Here is a 19987-nt window from a genome sequence, read left to right as displayed (position 1 = left end):
TGCCATCCCTCAAGTATTCAGGGCACTCTACACCTTTTGGGAAAACAAGGGGGAGAGTTCTCTTTTCCCTACACCCAAACAACGATGCTCAACCCGGCCTAAGGGATGTCCAGACATCGACCTGGATCCGAAAAGTGTCCTTTCTTTGCAGACTGCCAAGGCAAGGCTACTGATTGAGGCAGAAGTTAGTCCCCAGTGGGGCCAGACCCCAAAGTAAGCCGGCAGACAGCAAGGAGTTGAAAATGGAACAAAGTAAAGGCAATGTTCCCATCCTCTCCGGCTCCCCGAGAGCTTAGAACTCAGCAGTGTTTGTACTTCAGGACAGGTGAGGTGGCCCTGCTGGGAAAATGGAGCTCTGCCCTGCTGAGAATAGATGCCATGTCAACCAAGAAATGTTGAGCTAGGCAGGAAACCTGGAACCTGTTAGCACTTCCTAGGAGGCGTGATGATAATTTACTGTCCCCTCCTGGGACTTTGTGCCTGCTCCCCCAGGGGCTCGGAGAGCCAGCCAGTGGGGCTTTTTTCCCAGTGCCTCCGAACAGGCATGGTCAGTCTGTGGCCAGCCAGAGGGCCAGGGCTGTGGAATGATCTACACTCCTCATTCCGATCTGCTGGCTTCAAGCCTTCCACTGTCAGGCTGCCAGGGACTAAAAGCGGGCCCTCCAGCAGCCTGGTTTTCTGAAGACTGCCCCCCTCCTTTAACTTGAGTTAACCATTTCCTGACCAAAGCCAGGCTCTCGCCTGTCCATTTCTGAGCTTGCACATTATTATTATTATTTTTTTTCCCAATTACTCTTGCACTGAGCCTGTGAGCCCCCAGTTGCCAAGGTCAGGTCTCCTCTCTCGTCCTCTACTCCTGTACCCAGGCGAAGGGAACAGAAAGAAATGAGCGGATTACCTAGCATCGAGGAACAAGCCCCTGTACTCCTTCCTGGAGGATAAAGCATGGGCCGGAGGAAGGAGAGACGGGTGTTCAGTCCCAGCTCCACCACTTGCTGGCTGTGTGGCTGTTGGGCAAGTAACTGACCCTCTCTGTGCCTCATTTCCTCATCTAGAAAATAGCAATAACACTGGCACTTATTCCATAGAGTTGATAGAGAGGATGAAATGGGATAATAAACTGCCTTGCCCATATTTTTTTAAATGATTTTTTAAAAAGATTTTATTCATTTTATTTGAGAGAGAGTGAGAGAGAGCACGTGAGCACAAGCGGGGGGAGGGGCAGAGGGAGAAGCAGACTCCCCGCTGAGCAGGGAGCCCACCCCATGGGGCTCTATCCCCAGACTCTGGGATCACGCCCTGAGCCAAAGGCAGACACTTAACCGACTGAGCCACCCAGGCGCCCCTGCCTTGCCCATATTAAATGACCAATAAATGGTAGTTACTATCAGGTTCTTAATAATTTCTCAATCCCAGGGAAGGCTTTCCTTTCATTCCCTCCTCCTGACATATTTTGCCCCCGCCCCCCGCCCTTACCCATGACAAATCCTCCCCATCGCAAGAGAGCACAGGTTTAGACCGCATTCATTGACCCCGGGTCACCTTTACTGAAATCAACAAACAAATACAAATTCTATGATGCTGTGATCAGTTGAGCCCTTCCAGGCACCATACAAAGCAGTGGGAGGTTGCCGTGAAGAGGGGCTGTGCATCAAAATGGTGTCAAAATGCTGTTCTTTTGTCCTTTGCGCCTATTTGCTTACGTTGAAATGTGCACAGCTGTTTGGGCTGTGGGACGCAGAACCTGACCGCTAAGGTAGGCGACGCAAGATAGCGCGGTATCAGAGGGAGGATTAGAGGCACTTTGAGACAGGGGACTAGCGGAGGTTTACCCAGGGCAGCAGGCCGGGCAAGGAGAAGGCTGCTCTCACCTTCAGCCTGGTTAGGGACAAGCACATGACTTGGAGCTCGCCCCACGGAGGCTAAGGTTCAATTCTGTGCTCACAGACAGTGAGATCTCCTAAGCCGGCCCTGAACTTCATTCATTTTTAAACAAGTATCGAGTGCCTGCTACATGAGGCTACGTGCTGTGGGGATACACAGATGGGTAACCAGCCATGCTTCCCAAAGGCAAAGAGCTTGCAGTGTCGAGGGAATCATGGCACCGAGGATTATAACCCCGGAAAGCATGTGACGTGAGCCAGAAGACAGCCACGGTGCAAGTGAGCTATGGGCATTCAGAAGGGGGTGGCGCTGCCAGGGCGGAGACAATGGTGTGGACACGGGGGAAGGTGGGGCACGTAGAGAAAGGCTAGGGCAATTACACGGGCTGGCTCAGAGGGCCTTCTAGACTAACGGCATCATTTAAAAGGGATTACTCTCCCGCAAAGCTCTTGCAACAAAATAACTATACCCTGGGGGGAGGGGGCGGTGAAAGTGAAAACAGAGCATCTGCAATTATTGATAGAGCACACTGTGAGTTAACTCAGGTTCTCCTGCCCCACAGTCCCCTCCTCCTCGGTGGTCTGGACTGCCCCCATTGTGTTTCTGCAAGGGCGAAACACCTGCCTTTATCCATCAGGATAGGATGGTTGGGGGTGGGGAAAAAGCCAACTCATTTATCAAACAAAACCAACAGATAACGTGCTCCCTTCGGTCAGAAGAGCCAGCCACCACTGAGGCAAATCTCAGTGGAGCCTTTAAGAGGAAGACAGATACTCCAGGCGGAGGTGACAGGAATTTGAAATACACTCATTTATTCTTTAGGGGGCTGGGGGGAGGGGACGAAGATCATTTTGGCGGAATTGGAGGCTTGACTAGAGCAGAGTTTATAAAAAGGCGTGGTTTAGTTAGCCCCCGCAAGATTCGACAATTTGTACTTGCCAACATTGAAAAATCGGGATTTTCGGCTCCCTTGAAAAACTGGGCCCACATTTCAAAATGGCATCCAATCGTTAGAGAAGAGGAGCTTGTCTTGGCCTCCACTGGCCTGCTTTATTCCTTCCTGCTATCAGTATTTAGATGCTAATCACATTTTGGGAGCACAGAGCAAGTTAGCTCTCCAGAATGCTTTGCAAGCCAAAAGCCTGTGATGGCTCAGGACTCCTTTGAAAGCTGTCTTTAGCGGATGAGTGCACGTTATCTGGGTTTCCCAGCATTTCTTCTTCCTGTCATTTCTTCTTCTTGTTACTGCCAAGTTCTTGTTGGCGTTTGATTTTGCAACTCCTAATATAGGACCTCTGTGCAGCGAGGGTGGCGAAGCAGGTAAGAGCCGCATGCAAGGCCAAGGGGCTCGGCCTCCGCCTTTACTCTCTTTGGGGATTACAGAAGGACAGAACACAGGCAGGTCTTAAGAAAATTAGTCTGGCAGGAGCCACTGGCCGGGGCTGGAGGGACTGAAGTGAGTACTGACCTCGGAGACAAGTTACCGGGTCTTAAATCTCAGCTCAGTTCCTGGGCGGGTGGACTTGGGCAGGCTATAGAGCCTTTCAGTGCCTCTGTTTTCTCCTCTGTAAAATGGGCTTGATATGAACGGTATCCACGTTGTAGGGCTGTTTTAAGGATTCAGTGAGATAATGGGCATAGAGCACTTAGCGCAGTGCGTGGTACCTTCGTGCTCTGTGCATGTGAGCATGTCTGTGATTAATCTTGGAGACCAATGAGAGGATTGCTGCCATAGCCTGGTTAGGAGCTAACAAGGCCCGAGATGAGGGCAGGGAGGGCGACAGAAAGACAGACCAGTGCGGGAGCAGCAGGCGGGAAGAACCCACCGGGCTCAAGGTTGCCTGGGAGAGGGGCCAGAGGAAAAGTCAAAGACAACTTCTGGACTTCCAGCCTGGGTGACTGGCTGGTGCGGGCGACGGTACTGAAATGGAAAAGTCGGGGCAGCAGGTTTCAGCAGGTTTCGGGGGACGGAGAGGTCAGTTTGGTACACACTAAGTCAGAGGTGGCCGTGTAGTGGGGCTAGCCAAGGCGGCGCCGCGCAGCAGGCCGTGAGAAGCATGGGTTGGGGCCGAGGATGTGGCGTTGAACGTGAGAAACCAGGAGGGTGCCCAGTTTGGCGAGGGCAGCCGGAGGTGCTAAGCATCTCGGGCGGGTGCAGCATCTGTGTTTGAACAGCACTGGGGCCTCTCTTCACTCGGGGGCCGTGTGTATTCTGCTCGGTCAGCTGTGCCCCTTGGGTGCCACCTTTGTCCTTCAGTTTATGTACTTTCAGTTCAAATGCTGACCTGGCCCAATCCTGCGTGGCTTGCGAGCCTTGATGGGGTCAAAGTCCCCCGGGATAGCGAGCAACAGGCAGACACTTGGTTTTATATTTGATGAAATGGAGACACTTAACATGGGCCGTCGGGGAGGGTGACAGAGTTGCGGGGGTCAGCGGGGGGACTAAGCTTGTGCCTGGTGCCTCCCACCTGATCCTGTCCGAGGGCCCACCAGGGGCTCCAAGGCTCCCACGTTCTCAGCTGCTCCCTGGAGTTTCAGGGTAGCTTTTCTCTCTCTCTTCCATGTGCACCTGTCCAGAGAACCCTTTGCTAAGACTCCCTGGTTCTTAGTAGGGGCCCACAGATTAATCAGACAAATTAACCTCCATCAACATTTCACCCTTCCCCCTTGTTCTCTGAATACACTAAGTGCTGCTGGCCATTTCAGGCCCACGCTCTGGGCCAGGCGGGGGAGATAATGAAGATGACTAGGCCGGGCCGTACCTGAAAGAGCTTGAGCCACGAGGCACTGAAGTGCGGTGAAGGCAATTTCAGGCCGGGCTGTCTCGGGGGCCGTGAAAGCATACCAGGTGTGGGGGGGCACCTCATTCCATTTGTGCACAGGGCTGACCCACCCCCCTCCCCTTTCCCACCAGAAACCATTGCATCAAAACACGCACATACATAATTTATTTACCTCTCCATTCTCTAGCATGCCAGCCAGAACCCAGGGCAAGAAAAAAGAAAGGAATAAAATGAGTGGAAGCATGGTGCAGGAAGGGCTCAGCTGGTTAAACAAGACTTCTGATCATTGTCATTAATGTTCAAGAGAGTTCCAACCTGATGTGGCATTAAATGGGCAGATTGTGTGTGTGTGTGTGTGTGTGTGTGTGTCTGGACAAAAGCGTATTAGGAGAGCGAGACATTCAGACTAAGTGGCCAGTCGGTGCGAGAGCTGGGAAAATTCCCTGTCCAGCTGGTTATCTAACAGATATCTGACGTTGATTTGCTTCCTGACGGGCGGCTCAAGGAGGAGAGAGAGCCAGGGGAATGCAAATATTACCATTAAGCGTGCTCAGTTCGGAGCAGCCTGGCTGCCCTGCAAAGTTCCCTCGTTATAAATTCAGCTGGCAAACCCTGCCAGCTCCCGTTGGGGGGAGACTGCTACTGAAGCTCTCTCGGAGAAGCTGGACTGTGTGCTTTGCAGGAAAAAAGCCCCACAGCGGAATTTAGGGTGAGCCTGTTGTTTCCAGGCTCCTTGTGCTCCGAACTGAAGGTGTATTTCAAGCAGGGATTAGGAGGTTGTCGACTGGACAGAGATCACTGGCTGCAAGGCTAATCCCCTCAGAGGGCTCAGCAGCGCTCCATTTACTGCAGCGACATCTAATGGCCAGAGGAAGCAGTGCATGTTCTCATTGAAAAGCGGCCTGTGGTTCTGTCTAGCGAGTTACTTTTTTTTAAAGTAGGGTGGATGAGGTATTATTATGTTTATTAACGTCTGTAAAATAACACTTTGGCCGCAACCTTAAGAATTCACTTCCTACATCTTGGATGATATTTATGATGTTATTCATAATTGGATGCTGATCATATTTTATGAAAACCATGCAATTACCTCTTTGGGATTCTTTTTTTTTTTTATAACCATCATGACTTTGCATTTATTTTAAAGCTTCTTGTTGAAGCTCTGTGTATCTATTACAAGAAGGTTTCCATACCACGGAAAAGATGATCAAGTTTATTCCCAAATACCCACTTCTAGGGTATCTTACCCTGGTTTATAGTAGAGTGTTGTGGTTAAAAAAAAAAAGTTGAAAAGTGATAGTAATCACTGCTGATGATTGTTGAGATGAGCCACTCACTCACAGCTGCTGCAGGTGTAAACTTACAACCTTTCTGGGGGGCACAGTTCATTCAGAGCCTTCAAATTATTTTTATCTTTTTAAAAATTTATTTTAAGTAGGCTCCACGCTAGGTGAACTCATGTCCTTGAGATCAAGACCTGAGCTGAGGTCAAGAGTCAGATGCTTGGGGCGCCTGGGTGGCTCAGTCCGTTAAGGGGCTGCCTTCGGCTCCGGCCATGATCCTGGAGTCCCTGGACTGAGCCCCGCATTGGGTTCCCCGCTCAGCGGAGAGTCTGCTTCTCCCTCTGCCCCTCCCCCCTCTTGTGCTCTCTCACTCTCTCTCTCTCTCTCTCAAATAAATAAATAAAATCTTAAAAAAAAAAAAGTCAGGTGCTTAACCGACTGAATCACCCAGGTGTCCCAGAATTATTTTTATCTTGTGACCTGTAAGTCAATTTGTAGGAATATAGCTGAAGGGTGGCATTATAGATGTGAAAAAAATACAAGGGTTTTCACTGCAATGTTATCTTACTGAAGAATTAGAAATAGCCTAAATATTTAAAAACTGAGAAATTCTTATTTACGGCACAGTGGAGGCAGAGACTGAAGTTATGAGGCCACAAACCAAAGAATGCTTAGGGCACCAAGAAGCTAGAAGAGACAAGGAAGGAGCCTCCCCTACAGCCTTCAGATGGGGCCCGGCCCTGCCAACCCCTTGATATTAAAATTCAAGCCAGCAGAACTTTGTGAGAATAAATCATTATTTTAAGAAAATATCTATGGGATATCCATATGGTGGAGTATTATGTGAAAATTTAAAAAGGTATTCTCAATACTTGATGGCCTGAGGCAATATCCATTATATAATAAGTGAAAAAAATAGGATACTAGTTTTTATATATGGTGGGAACATAATTTTGTAAAAAAAAAAAAAGAAGCCCTTCCATCTACCTGTATCATATCTATGTGTGCACACACGCGTATATACATGCGCACACATACAAACAGGCAGAAAACCCATTAATCATAGTGCACAGGTGTTGGGTTTATAAGTAATTATTTTCTTTTTTATACTTTTCCGTGTGTCACAAATTTTCTATAATCTATGTGCATTACTTTTTTTTTATGGTGGTAAAACATTCATACGACACTTGATCTCAGCCAAAAGGCCGAGAAGTGATTGTGGTAAAACGTTCATAACATAAAATTGACCATTTTAAGGGTATGTACATTACTTTTAAAATTAGGAAAAATGGGGGCACCTGGGTGGCTCAGCCAGTTAAGCGTCTGCCTTCGTACTGCTCAGGTCATGATCCCGATGTCCTGGGATGGAGCCCCGTGTCAGGCTCCCTGCTCAGCCGGAAGTCTGCTTCTGTCTCTCCCTCTGCCCCTCCCCCCAACTCGTGCTCTCTCTCTCTCTCTCTGTCTCTCTCTCTCTCGCATTCTCTCTCTCTCAAATAAATAAAACCTTTTAAAAAATTAGGAATAATGGTTTTTGTGAAGAGGCGGGAACTCAGCAGGTGCTAAACTTACACCTACATTATAATTACAATAATGTGGCCATCATTTATTTGTTTGGACAAAGGACAGGAACCGAATACAACCCAGACAGATGAAGTTTGATGGATGGGGGCAGCAGAATGGGGGGGTCATTGTGATGGGTACTATTCTGAAGGCAGTTTTTCTTTATAGGTTGAGATCGGTCCTTTTGGACTTTTTAGTGCTGAGGAAGGTGAGGCCCAAGCCTAGCCAAGAAAGCTGCAAGGAGAAGCCAGGGGTAACGGAGCCCGCAGAGACAAGTTAGAGACGGCCGACAAAGACTCAGCAGGGACTGATCATTTAAAATGGAATTCAACTGAATTATGATCAGTAGTTCCTGGCTGACTTTGGCTCTTTCCAGGCTCTTTCACTGAGACAGCTTTTAAGGAAGAGAGGAGAGAAAAGTGGGCCTCATCTGGACGCTTCATCAAAGACCTAAAAAAGCGGAGTATGGGAACAGGGAGGCCGCTTGGGCTCGAGCCAGCAGCCCTGAGGTTAGCAGCACAAATGCCAATGGAGTGTATGTGTGTGTGTGTGTGTGGGGGGGGGTTGCATGGTATTTGTGTGAGCCTTCATGAGCTCCCTGGAAACCTGGCATCACTCAGGGTCACTGTTCTTCGCAGTCACTACCGCCCGCAAGCACAGCAAGGCACCCCTCCTACCTGATGGCCCCCCCCCCCATATACTCCTCACCTGCATCTTTCTCTTCACCGTGTCAAAAGGATAGGAGAGCGTCTGGGTTACGGCGGCGGCCAGGCAGACATTGGCAAAGTTCTGGAGGGGAGAGAACCGATCTCGGGGTCCATTCCAGAGTTTCTCCAGGTTCATGTAAACTAGAAGGGAGCCAGCGGAGAAGGGGAGAGCACCTGCAAAAAGAAGGCCAGGTAGAGGCTGCTGCTGTCTTGGGTGCCACTGGCTTGAGAACGTGAATGCCTGTGGGGAGTCCGGGTGAAGCCAACAGGACTGGCTCCGGGGCCCGTTACAGGCACTCCAGCCAGAGCCACCCGAAGCAGCTTTTCTTCGGGGACGATAATGTGCTCCATTTTGATAGGGGGTGTGTTATTTGTCAAAATGCATCAAACGATTCACTAAAGGTTGGCGCACTTTGCTGTATGTAAGTTTTACTCTAGAAAGAACCACAAACAAATATTGAACTCTAGTTAATGAGACGTGTTGAACGGTTGAGGGGTGAAGTGCATTGATGTTTGCAAATTACGTGGAAGTCGTGCAGAAATATGTCAGATGGACTGGTGAGTGGCCAGAGGGAAGGACATATACACGATAAAGCCACGTGTTCATTGGAGCATCTGGATGAGGGGCATGTGGGTGTTTCCGATTCTTGTAACATTTTTGGGTGTTAGAAATTTTTAAAAATAAAATCTTGGGGGAAAAAGTCACTCCCATAGAGGAAAAAGTGAGCGGCACTTTTGTCAGGTTTTGGAGGCTAAGAGGGACTGGTCTCTGGCTGAGAAGGAGACATTCTGTGCGAACTAGAGAGCGGGGCTGTCCTGGTGAGGGAGGGCACTTGACCTTGCTTTGGGGAATGATGTGGCCATATCAGGACCCAGGAAAAAATGGCAAGCAGGTAGGGCGCTAGGTGGTCCTTTCAAGAAACTTCCAGAAACTTCAGGAGCTATCTTAAGCTTAAAGAGGGGCTAAATTTCTCCCTCAAAATAAGATTTAAAAGGGGGGCTAGCATCAGTGGGGTTGCTTGTCTTGAGGAAAATGTAATATCTATTTAATAACACATTACAAATGAAGTACCAACTCCCCCCCACCTTTAACTTCATTCAGAAAATGTTTGCGGAGTTTATGTGATGTGCTGGGCCCTATGCTGGGTGCCGGGAATACAAAGAGGTGTAGGCTAATTCCTGGAGGAGATGGACAGCTGATATGTGCCATAACTGGGTGGGGTGGGGTGTCGATACAAAGTGCTCTAAGCACACGAGGACCAGAGGGATTAATTTTGCCTAGAGGAATCAGGAAGGATTTCACAGAAGAGAGAGAACTTTCCTACTGGGTCTTGGAGGATTGAGTAGGAGTTCGCCAGACATCGGGAGAGCAGACAGGCAGTCCAGGCAGAGGGAACAGCAGGAACAAAGGGACTGGTGTTTCCAGGAAATTGCAAGTTTTTCTGGATGGCTGGAGCATGAGGGCAGGCAGAGGGACCGCAGGAGGCGAGGTGGGATGGGCTGGCTGGGGCCAGGTGTGAAGGAGCCTATGGTGTGCCATGAGGAATTTGGGCTTTTCCCGTAGCTCAGGAGTCAGGGAGGGCTGGGATGGAGGACAGCGGAATGAGGGTGGTGGAATGGCCGACTTCAGTTTTGGAAGGTCACCAGGCCCTGCTAGCAGTGCCCAGGACCGGGACCCGGTAGGACCCTCTCGTGAGTGTCTGCAGGAAGGATGAAGATGAGGGGCAGAGGAGGCGAGGATGGAGGAGGGCGACAGACTGAGAGTGAAGAGGTCAAGCTGATAGTACTTGGTGACGGAAGCCCCAGTGGAGAGAGAAGAGGAGCTGAAGCGGTTCTAGGCTTCCTCCGGCTTGGGCCGCTGGGTGAAAGGCAGGTGGTCGTGTTCTTTAGGGAACCCAGGAGGAGCAGGTGTGAGACTAACGAGGACGTCAGGTTTAGTCTTGAGGTGGATGCGCCCAGGGAGCAGCCGGTGAAGGTGTCCAATAGCAGGTATTCATCCTGCCATTGGGAATGGGTAGCAGTCAGTGGTTAAGACAGAGGGCTCTGGGGTGACATCGCTAGGTTCTTCCGCTTTCTATCTATATGATCTCAGGCAATCCCTTTGTTTCCCTAAGCATCGTTTCCTTGTCTGTAAGGTGAGGCTTAAATAGGAAACTGTAAGCGAGGCATTCGGCACAATGCCAGGCCCAGAGCGGGCACCAGTAAATGTTAGTCACTGTTGTCACAGAGTTGAGGTCATTAGAGTATCATGATGCTTGGTTAAGCCACGAGCTTAGCTGAGGCCACCTGGGGAGGGGATGGAGGATGAAAAGAAAGCCAAGGAAGGAGCCCCGGGGGAACAGGGACACGTAAGGGGCTGGCGGCATCCGATGAGCCAGATAAGACAGAGCTGCTAGAGAGGTGGGAAAGACATCCAGGAGTTGGTGGGGTCCTAGAAGCCAGGTTTCCAGAAGAAGGAGTGATCAGTCTCATTAAATGCTGCAACAAAGGTCCGATACTGGGCGAGAGTCTGCCGGGTTTGGCAGCTGGGGGACTCTGGTGACTCTTGCGTGTGTAGCCTTGGCAAAGGTTCCAGAGACCACGGAAGCTACAGTTGCTACCCTGGTTGTGCTCACACGTGTGTGTACGCATGCTGAGTCTCCTTCCCGCAGTCAGATGGGGTGTGTGGGATTATCTTCCTATCAGTTTGGGCTGAGCCACCTTCACTCTCTCTTCGTCCCCTCCCTGGGATGGGACAGGCCAAGGTTAGGAGTGGGGTATATGGCTATGGAATTGAACGAAGCTAATTGGCTCTATGTGGGTTGAATCCATAGGACCTTGACCTCAAAAAACCGCATTTAACTGGTTACAAACAAAGGTATACAATATTCATCTATATCAAAGAACACAACCTTTCCCTGGACAAGGTGAAAACTTCGATCTTACCTAGAACAGTAAGGGAAACTCCTCGATACAGGGCTAGGAACCCCTCCTGTTGATAAACAGTAGAAAAAGCATGGAGGATCCCTCTGTAAGATGGTTGCAGCAGGTTCTGCACAATCAACCGGGTTTTGATGAGGTCTGTAGGGTATGTCACAATGGTGGAAACCATGCCTGCGAGACTCCCAGCCATGATGGAGCTCCACTGGGAAATATGGCCCAGGTCATCCGTGAATAGCATGACAAACCTAGGAGAAAAAAAAGGGGGAAAACCCCAAGAGAATCAGCTATGGATTGTGCTAGAGTGCTCTATACTACTTCTTGCAATATCTCCCAGTATTTGGAAATGTTTTACAGAGTGAAAATTACTATACGATGCCTGACCTTCTTCTTTATGTCTACCCTAAGTTCTTCCCACTTCATTTGAAGCATTTTCCCCTTTATCTGTAAAACTGTCAATCCTGGCTTGCCTGTGGGGTATAAATGAATAGGAAGACTTGGTAAATACTGAACTGGAATGTGTGCTGTTGAAACTTAAATGAAATCGCTTGAAATGACGACTTGGAGAATCCTCAGTAATTGAGGTTTTTTTTTTTTTTTTAAGGTAAGCTCTACTTCCAATGTGGGGCTTGAACTCATGACCCGGAGATCAAGAGTCTCATGCTCTACGGACTGAGCCAGCCAGGCGCGACACTCCCCCTCCCCCCCCCCCAGTAACGGAGTTTAAAAAATGTATTGGCTTGGGTGCCTGGGTGGCTCAGTCAGTTAAGCGTCTGATTTCATTCAGATTATGATCCCAGGGTCCCACTGAGCCCACGTGGGAGTCCCTGCTCAGCAGGGACTCTATGTCTCCCTCTCCCTCTTGCTCTGCCCCTCCCCCTGCTTGTGCTCTTTCTGTCACTCTCTCAAATAAATAAAAATCTTTAAAAAAATGTATTGGGTTAACAGTTATAAGGGAAGATGGGCCACCACCTTCCTAGTTGTCTGGGAAATGACAAATAAAAACAAGATACCATTTCTCACCCAGCAGATTGGCAAAGATGAAAAAGCCTGATAATATCAAGTGATGCGGAGGACACGTGGAGACAGGAATGCTCCCCCACTACAGTTGGAAATGTAAATTGGTCCAGCCCCTTCGTAATATCCAGCACAACTGAGATAATGCCTCCTTTCACCCCGGCGATTCCATTCCTAGGTGCATATCTTAGGGAAGCTCTTACACACGTACATGTGAAGACACATACAACATTGTGTGTTCGTGTGAAAAGTCGGACAACCTAAAAGTCCCTTTGTAGGCGAATGGATAAATTGTAGTAGTCATACAATGGATACTACAGTTACAATGAGCTTGCGACTACGTATTCATATGGATAATCATAAAAGCATAAAGTTGAGTGAAAAAAGCAAGTTGCAGGGTGAGCTATAGTGTATGACAAGCATCTAGTTAAATTAAGAAACATACCCATAAAAACATACCTTATATTATTCATGGATAGATAAAGCTACATATTTAAAAAGGTATAAAATAGGGGCGCCTGGGTGGCTTAGTCGTTAAGCGTCTGCCTTTGGTTCAGGTCATGATCCCAGGGTCCTGGGATCGAGCCCCACATCGGGCTCCCTGCTTAGCGGGGAGCCTGCTTCTCCCTCTGCCTCTTGCCCGGCTCTTGTGCTCGCTCTCTCTCTCAAATAAACAAATAAATCTTTAAAAAAAAAACCTTAAACAAAAAAGTGTAAAATAGCTCCCCAGGAAATGAGAATGAATGGGACTTCAGCTTTCTCTGGAATCTTTTATTTCTTGTATTACAAAAAGATACCTGAGGGGCACCTGGGTGGCACAGCGGTTAAGCGTCTGCCTTTGGCTCAGGGCGTGATCCCGGCGTTATGGGATCGAGCCCCACATCAGGCTCCTCCGCTATGAGCCTGCTTCTTCCTCTCCCACTCCCCCTGCTTGTGTTCCCTCTCTCGCTGGCTGTCTCTATCTCTGTCGAATAAATAAATAAATAAATAAATAAATAAATCTTAAAAAAAAAAAGATACCTGAAGTATCTTTCATTCTGTCTTTCATGCTGTTACTTCTGGATGGTGGGTACATGGGCACTCTTCTTTGTGTTTCTCTACAGTTTTATAATGTAGTCAAAAATGGCTTTGGGTGTACTTTTCCAAATGCAAGCCAGAAAGCCACTGTTATGGTCCCTCTTTTTGGAAGCAGCGCATCCCCAGTCATGAGGACCTACCGTGGCAGAAATTGTTCTAAGGCACTTTTACACGGTACACATTCCCTGCCGAGGAAGCCAAGGAATTTTACTCCTTGCTGATGAGAACAAAATCCAGAAGGGCTTGGAAACCAGGACAAATAGTATTTTCTACCAGAGAATGAGGTAGGGGAGAGGGAGAGGAATAGCAGGGGCTTGAATAAAAGGAAAGTGAACAGGGCTAGGCTAAAAAAAAAAAGTATCTTTTTATTTTTTAAAAGATTTTATTTATTTATTTGAGAGAGAGCATGAGCAGGGGCAGAGGGAGAGGGAGAAGCAGGCTCCCCACTGAGTAGGGAGCCCAATGTGGGGCTCGATGCCAGCTCCCTGGGCTCATGACCTGAGCTGAAGGCAGATGCTTAACTGACTGAGCCACCCAGGCACCCTGTATGTTTTTTAAAAATGAGACCATCCCCAGTTCTTTGGCTTTCAAATCTCCCATAAAGAGGCATGTATCCTGTTCCTTCAGGCTGGCAACAAGCCAGGGCCCTCTGCGTGATAAATAAGATAAGTGGGATTCAGGTGAAATCATTTGAGGAGTCCTAGGACGGTTCCTTTGCTCCCAAGTAAACACTCATTGATTAAAAGCTTGTCTTTCGAGGAGCGCTTGGTCGGTTAGGCGTCGGCCTTCAGCTCAGGTCATGATCCCAGGGTCTTGGGATAGAGCCGCGAGTCGGGCTCCCCGCTCAGGAGGCAGCCTGCTTCTCCCTCTGCCACTCCCCCTGCTTGTGCGTGCTCGCTCTCACTCTCTCTCTAATAAATAAAATCTTAAAAAAAATAAAAGCATCTTTTTCAAGCTGTAAGAAGGTCTTAACTTCATTTTGTCAACCTACTGTTGACCTGTTAATTGCGCTAATTGAAAGTCATTAAAAAAAATGCAGTCCTGAGTTAAACCAGCGACTTTTGAAAGATGCAGGTAACTAAAGCCGGCATTCGCCAACGGGCCACTGGCCTGCCTCACTGCACACTTCCTTGTTCCTCCCTCTTCTCTCCCTCGGCCAGTCGAGGTGGAGGGGAGCCCGAGGAGGGACAGGGGAGACAGAGGACATGGACATGCTTGACTGCGGGGGTGGTCTGCAGCAAGCTGGAACAATCTAGACGACGGTGGGAGTTTGAAATGCCCAAAGAAACGCCATTCCTTCTCATCGCCTCGCCCTATTCCCTCTCCGTGGCCACTTCCAGGGCCTGACGTAATTCAGGACCCATTTATCGAACATCCGCGATGTGCCAGACCCTGTGCTAGCCCTCGGCAGCGGTCCTAAAGAGCTCACCAGCCCTGCCCAAGCAGTGGTGGAGAGGGGCGACGGGAGAGGAAATAGGCCCCTGGTTCGCTCAACGACTTGACGGACCAGGAATAGGAACCCAGTTGGGTTATAAAGTAGGGTCTTACTATCAAATACACGATATTCAGAAGAACCAAAGCAAGTCCTTTCTTCTCAGACTCTTATCATCTAATAGAGACAAGGACCCCCCCGACCCTGCCCCTGAGAATTGCAGAGTCAAGGCGGGCAACCCTGATAGGCCATCGATGACATCATCCTGGGCCCCAGGGCTTCAGCTCTTGTCTGATTGGCTGGGGCAGCAGTGTTCCCCTTTCTCTCCTTCTCCCCACCCCGCTCCCCACATGCACAGAAGCTTTTCCCGGAGAGACTGGCTAAGCTGGTGAACAGCAGTAACCCCTTCCTTTCAGCCACAGGATATCACACACCCCCTGGGTATATGTAGTTAGAACTGCCAACGCCGCCGAACACGAGCTCGTGAAGTGGTTATGCGGTAAGACAGCGGTGCGGGTTACCGACTGTTCCAGGGCGGCAGGGGCCCAAAGCAATGTTTATAGAGCTTGACAAGCAGCTGCGGAGCGAAGCTGGAGGAGGATCTACGGGTTGATGTATTTGACAGCCCTCCGCTGTGTAACGTACTATCTACTGCCGGGGCCCAGCTCCTAATAGACTCTTCCGAGCGGACTTTGGATCATAAATCCAAGCGAGCAGACGTATCAGCATCACAATGGCGGGCAGAGCCCGGGACTAAGGAGCCAGAAGACCCGGTTTCAAGCTCCAGCTCTGCTATTAATTCTCTTTGGGGACAAGTCAATTAATCACTCCATTTCCTGAACGTTCTAGATGTTTACGCTTTGTTCACACCCCTGATCCTAGGCTATCTACCATTACCCTCAGCCAACTGTTTTTGCAAACTCATGGCGAGGAAAGAGTAGAGATGAGTCAATAAAACGACAGACCAAAGGTTTCATCCCTACGTAGGAAGGATGGCACCACGATTAATCAACCGCTTTGTTTTCTGTGCTTAGCCATTTACTGAAATACTCCCTTTTAGTTTCCAGAAGGAAAACAATCTCGCAGGAAACATTATTAGCAAACTTAGGCCAGGGAACTCTCTCTTTCTTCCTCTCCTGGTCACCAGCCACCAGCCTGTGTCAGGTGCCCTCAGTTGCTGCACGGACGAGTGCAACAGGTTCCTAACTGGCCCGGCCACCACCGGTCTTCCTCCTCTCTAGTCATTGTACCCTGCCACCAGGTGACGGTAATTCCTGTTGAGTTGCTTTAGTCATCACCCTCCCACCACCTACCACCTCCTCAAAAATCTCCCACAACTAACCTTGGCCATACTGAACGAAGTCCAAAGTCCTTAACCCGGCTCTCTGAGACCGCATTCCAACCTGCTCTTCTTGCTGTACTTCCCATTACTGCTGTAGACACACCCTGCGTTCCAGTCCTGCGGCATGCCTGCCCACCTGTGCGCCTTGGCTCATGACGTTACCTGCAATCTTTCTTTCTCCCCATCTGTGCCCAGCAAACTCCTACTCATTCTCCCCAGACCAAACTCAGGTGGTTTTTCTCCTCTGTGAGGTCCTCACGTCGTCTCCTCCTCATCAGAAGTGTGAATTTATTTTCTTTTAAAGGTTTCATTTCTAAGTAATCGCTACACCCAATATGGGGCTCGAACTCATAACCCTGAGACCAAGACTTGCATGCCTTACCGACTGACCAAGCCAGGTGCCCCAGCAGTGTGAATTTCTGTAGCACTCAGCCACGTGCTACAGACACACTCCTCTTCTTCTAGTCCTCTGTAAGCCCTGGAGCACCGGGACCACGCCCCTTTCGTCCCTGCATTGTCCGCACACCACGCCCACGGTGGGTACTTAATGAAGCCTGGCTGTATTGATGTCGAATGAATGCAGAGAGAAAGGCGGCGTGATGTTGCAGAGGAATGGATTTGGAGGCAGAGGTCAGGTGATGGGGTCTCAGCTCTATCACTGAGGAGGGGTGCGGCCAGTCTGAGCCTGATTCTGCATCTGTAAAATGGGCATGATACTTCCCACTCGATGGACCTTCCAGGGCAGGAGGCAGGAGTTGTAGAAATCCAACACACGCACTCAAGGGTAACTAGGTAGACGCGATGGCTACATTGCTTGGCTTGATGTGTATGTACGTCAAAACATCAAGTTGTACACCTTAAACGTATACACTTTTTATATGTCGAGATATCTCAATAAGGCTGTTAACAAAATTCAATGACGTACATATACTCGGTGGTCAAGGGCAGGCTGCTCCACGATGGGCAGCAATGGCATGGAGATGATCTTGAGCTGAAAACAATCAAAGCCCAAGACTCAGGCAGAAGCTTTGACCACCCCCCTCGACTGCCCAAAAAGCATTTAGAGGACCGGCTCCAGGAAGAGAGCGCTCGCCATAAGTAACACAGGAACTAGGGGTGGTAAACAGGGAAGAATTTCGCCAAGTCGGTTAAAATTCCTCTCTAGGTCCCCTCGTTCCTGAGTGGCCCAGCAAACACTTGTTTACCAAACATTTGCTCTCTTTCATCCTGCTGTGACTTGCATTCCTTCCTTCTCAAGTCCCAGACCCCCACCTCCTCCTCCTTAGCTCGGAAGGACATCTGTATCTCATTTTGCCTGTCTTGGGAAACTCGTGTGTGTGGGTTCCCCGCACGGAGGAAATTAAGTTTGATTTACTCCCCTGAATCTGTCTCCCGTCCACTTAATTCTTCGTCTGGCTGGAAGAACCTTGGACAGAGGAAAAGGTCTTCCTCTCAGATGGTGATGACCAGAACAGCCACAATACTTAAACCCGCTTGTAAAGTTCTGCCTCCTAATCCTTCGCGTACATTCCAAAGGAAGATTTCCGTACCACTTTGTGGAGAACAGAGGGACGTGGGGAGAACTGTTTACAGACATCAGGCCAGATGTTGCTGAGGAGGAAAGAGAGCCTTGAGACAAATGCCCCAGGATCTCACTACCTTTCCTCCCCAGGGGAAGAGAAGGAACTTCTCCCAAACCTAGGTGACATGTGCACTGGTCCAGAGGACTCAGTGAGAAGGATGGTTCCATCCGGCTTGTCAGCTGCTAGGTGAGCCTTCCAGCACCAAAGGTGAAAATCCCGACTGTTAGCCTCCAAGGCGTCAACTAGGTGGCGAAGACTGTGAGCTGTTTGTCTGAGTCAGAGCCAAGGCCAGTCCTCAGAGCTGGCACTGTGCCCACGGAATGAGGCGCACAGGGACCCTCCCCCAAGTACAGAAGCCTCTTCAGGAAGAGCCCTGAAGCTCCGTCAGTACCGTTTCATTCTTCTAGGCTTGTTTTCAGTTAAAATGCAAATATCTCTGAGCTCTGAGGAACCTTTGCCGACTCCTCTGGCATTTGCATGTTTAGATCTTTTCCCAAGAAGCCGCAGTTGTTGGAGAAGGTGAAAAAAGCGCGAAGAATGAGGCCGGTGGGCAGAGGGTGGGGTGGGGCAGTAAGTTGAGGGACCTGTTTGCAGCCTCTGTCGGGCCCTAAAGGCAAAGCTTCATGGGGGGGGGGGCAGAAATCTGTGGCCTCTTGCGGCCATGGGTTGGGCCCTCTGCCCCTACCAAGCACTACCTCCTGGGGGCTTTGCTCGCAAAGGCACAACTGCACACACACACACCGTCCGAAGGGTCTCTCTCTCCTAAGCCCAAGGCAAAATTTCCAACTTAGCGGACGCTGGGAATGGTCGGTCCGGAGCCATCTCTCTGGGGAGGTCTTCACCCCTTCTCCCCAGTCTCCTTTTGCCCCATTCCACCTCCTCGCCCATCCAACTCCGGGGGGCCGCCCCACAAAACGGGCCCTGGCGGGGCGGGGAGCCCCGAAGTGCACCCCGGGGCCTGCGCAGGTGCCGCCTCCTGGCCGAACAGCCCCGAGGGGCTCGCGCGCGATCCGGAAGGAGGCCGCGGCCCCCCGCGGGGGGCGGGGGGGGTCCCCCGAGGCCGAGCCCGGGAAGCAGTGCGGGCCCCCCCCGCCCCCCGCCGGCCTACCGGCTCCGGCGCCCGGGCCCGCCCCGCCGCGGCCGGCTCTTACTTGCGGTAGGCGGCGAGCTGCACGGCGCTGCAGGGGAAGAGGCGCAGGCACGCCACCGCGTTCCCCTTCCACAGGGCCCGGGGCCCCTCGGCGCGCCACACCCGGAGCCCCGCGGCCCACGGCCCCCGGGCCTGGCCCCGCGCGCCGCCGACCTGGGCCAGCACGGTGGCGAGCTCGAGCGGCGCGGTGAGGCTGAGGCTGAGCGCCCCCGCCGCGGCCGCGCACAGCAGCCGCTGGCCGCCGGTCAGCCGGCCGTCCCGCCGCCACGTCGCCATGGCGCCCCGGCCGCCCAGCGCGGCCCGACCCGGCTGGGGGGGGCACCACCGCGTGGCTCGGGCCCGCGGCTCCCGGCGGCCTCCCCGGCGCAGCGCGCGGATCGGGGCCCCGCCCGGCGTGTGGGGCGGGCCGCGGCCGGACCGGGAAGCCGGGTCGTCGCCCGCGCGCCGGCCTGGGCGCCGGGGCTGGGCGTGGGGAGGCCGCCCCGGGGCGGAGGCCCGGCCCGCGGACTGTGCTCTGCAGCCGGCGGGGGTGTGTGTGCACCGGGCAGAGTCGCCGTGCTCCCCGCGCCCGGGCGGCTCGACTTCTGGCTCCTTCAGTGTCCAGCGCTTCCCCCCCCCCCCGCCGCCTCCCCTCCCCTGTCCCCCCATCCGTCCTCCCCCCTTCTCCCTTTCCACATTCCACCCCTGGCCCGGGCTCTCCTCCCGCCAACCTCTCATTTTCTGCCCCGAGAAGCAGCCGTGTCCGCGGCGCGGTGCAGAGGGGAGAGCGGCCTCGCTTCCTCCGCGGCTGCCTCTCATACTTGTCAAGCGCCCGGCGTCCCGTGCACGATCTCGTTTCATCCTCACGAGAGCCCTTCATGGGCATGTCCTCGTTTACTGCCCTCGTTTGGGGAGGACGTTGTTGTGCTCTGGACTCCGGAACCCGCCTTCGCATCTTGGCTCGGCAGCTTTCCAGCTGCGTGACCTGGGCGGGGGGCGGCACTCCAACCCCTCTCTGTGCCTCAGTTGCTTCCCCTGTAGGGGCTTCCTCTAGGGCTTGTTGTAAGGATTAAACGAACAATGACAGAGGCCAGCCCCAGCAAGAATTTCCGGGCCCCTTCCAGGTCCTTCTAGACTGATTAAGAATCAGATGGACAGGAGACAGAGTAACAGGAGAAAATCAAATTTAATTTTATATGCACGCTGAATCCACGCTGCCGTGGACATTCCAAAGACAGTCAAAACAAGGTTATCCATGCCACCCCGAGCTG

At 51.3% G+C, this 19987-nt stretch overlaps 1 protein-coding gene across 1 annotated transcript in view; it reads right to left on the bottom strand.

Moving 5' to 3' along the window:
* SLC25A43 (solute carrier family 25 member 43) overlaps positions 1 to 19028 on the bottom strand; it is a 38603-nt gene extending 19575 nt beyond the window's left edge. Inside the window, exons 1-3 of the mRNA XM_026478762.4 lie at positions 18739 to 19028; positions 11143 to 11384; positions 8219 to 8391 (exon numbers count right to left, since the gene is read on the bottom strand). Coding sequence (XP_026334547.2) covers positions 8219 to 8391; positions 11143 to 11384; positions 18739 to 19013 — 690 coding nt within the window. The 5' untranslated portion in view covers positions 19014 to 19028. The remainder of the gene's footprint in view (positions 1 to 8218; positions 8392 to 11142; positions 11385 to 18738) is intronic.
* Positions 19029 to 19987: the final 959 nt, after the last annotated feature.

The sequence above is a fragment of the Ursus arctos genome, chromosome X, assembly GCF_023065955.2.
Source record: "Ursus arctos isolate Adak ecotype North America chromosome X, UrsArc2.0, whole genome shotgun sequence".
Taxonomy (NCBI): domain Eukaryota; kingdom Metazoa; phylum Chordata; class Mammalia; order Carnivora; family Ursidae; genus Ursus; species Ursus arctos.
This window is presented reverse-complemented; position numbering and strand designations above follow the sequence as displayed.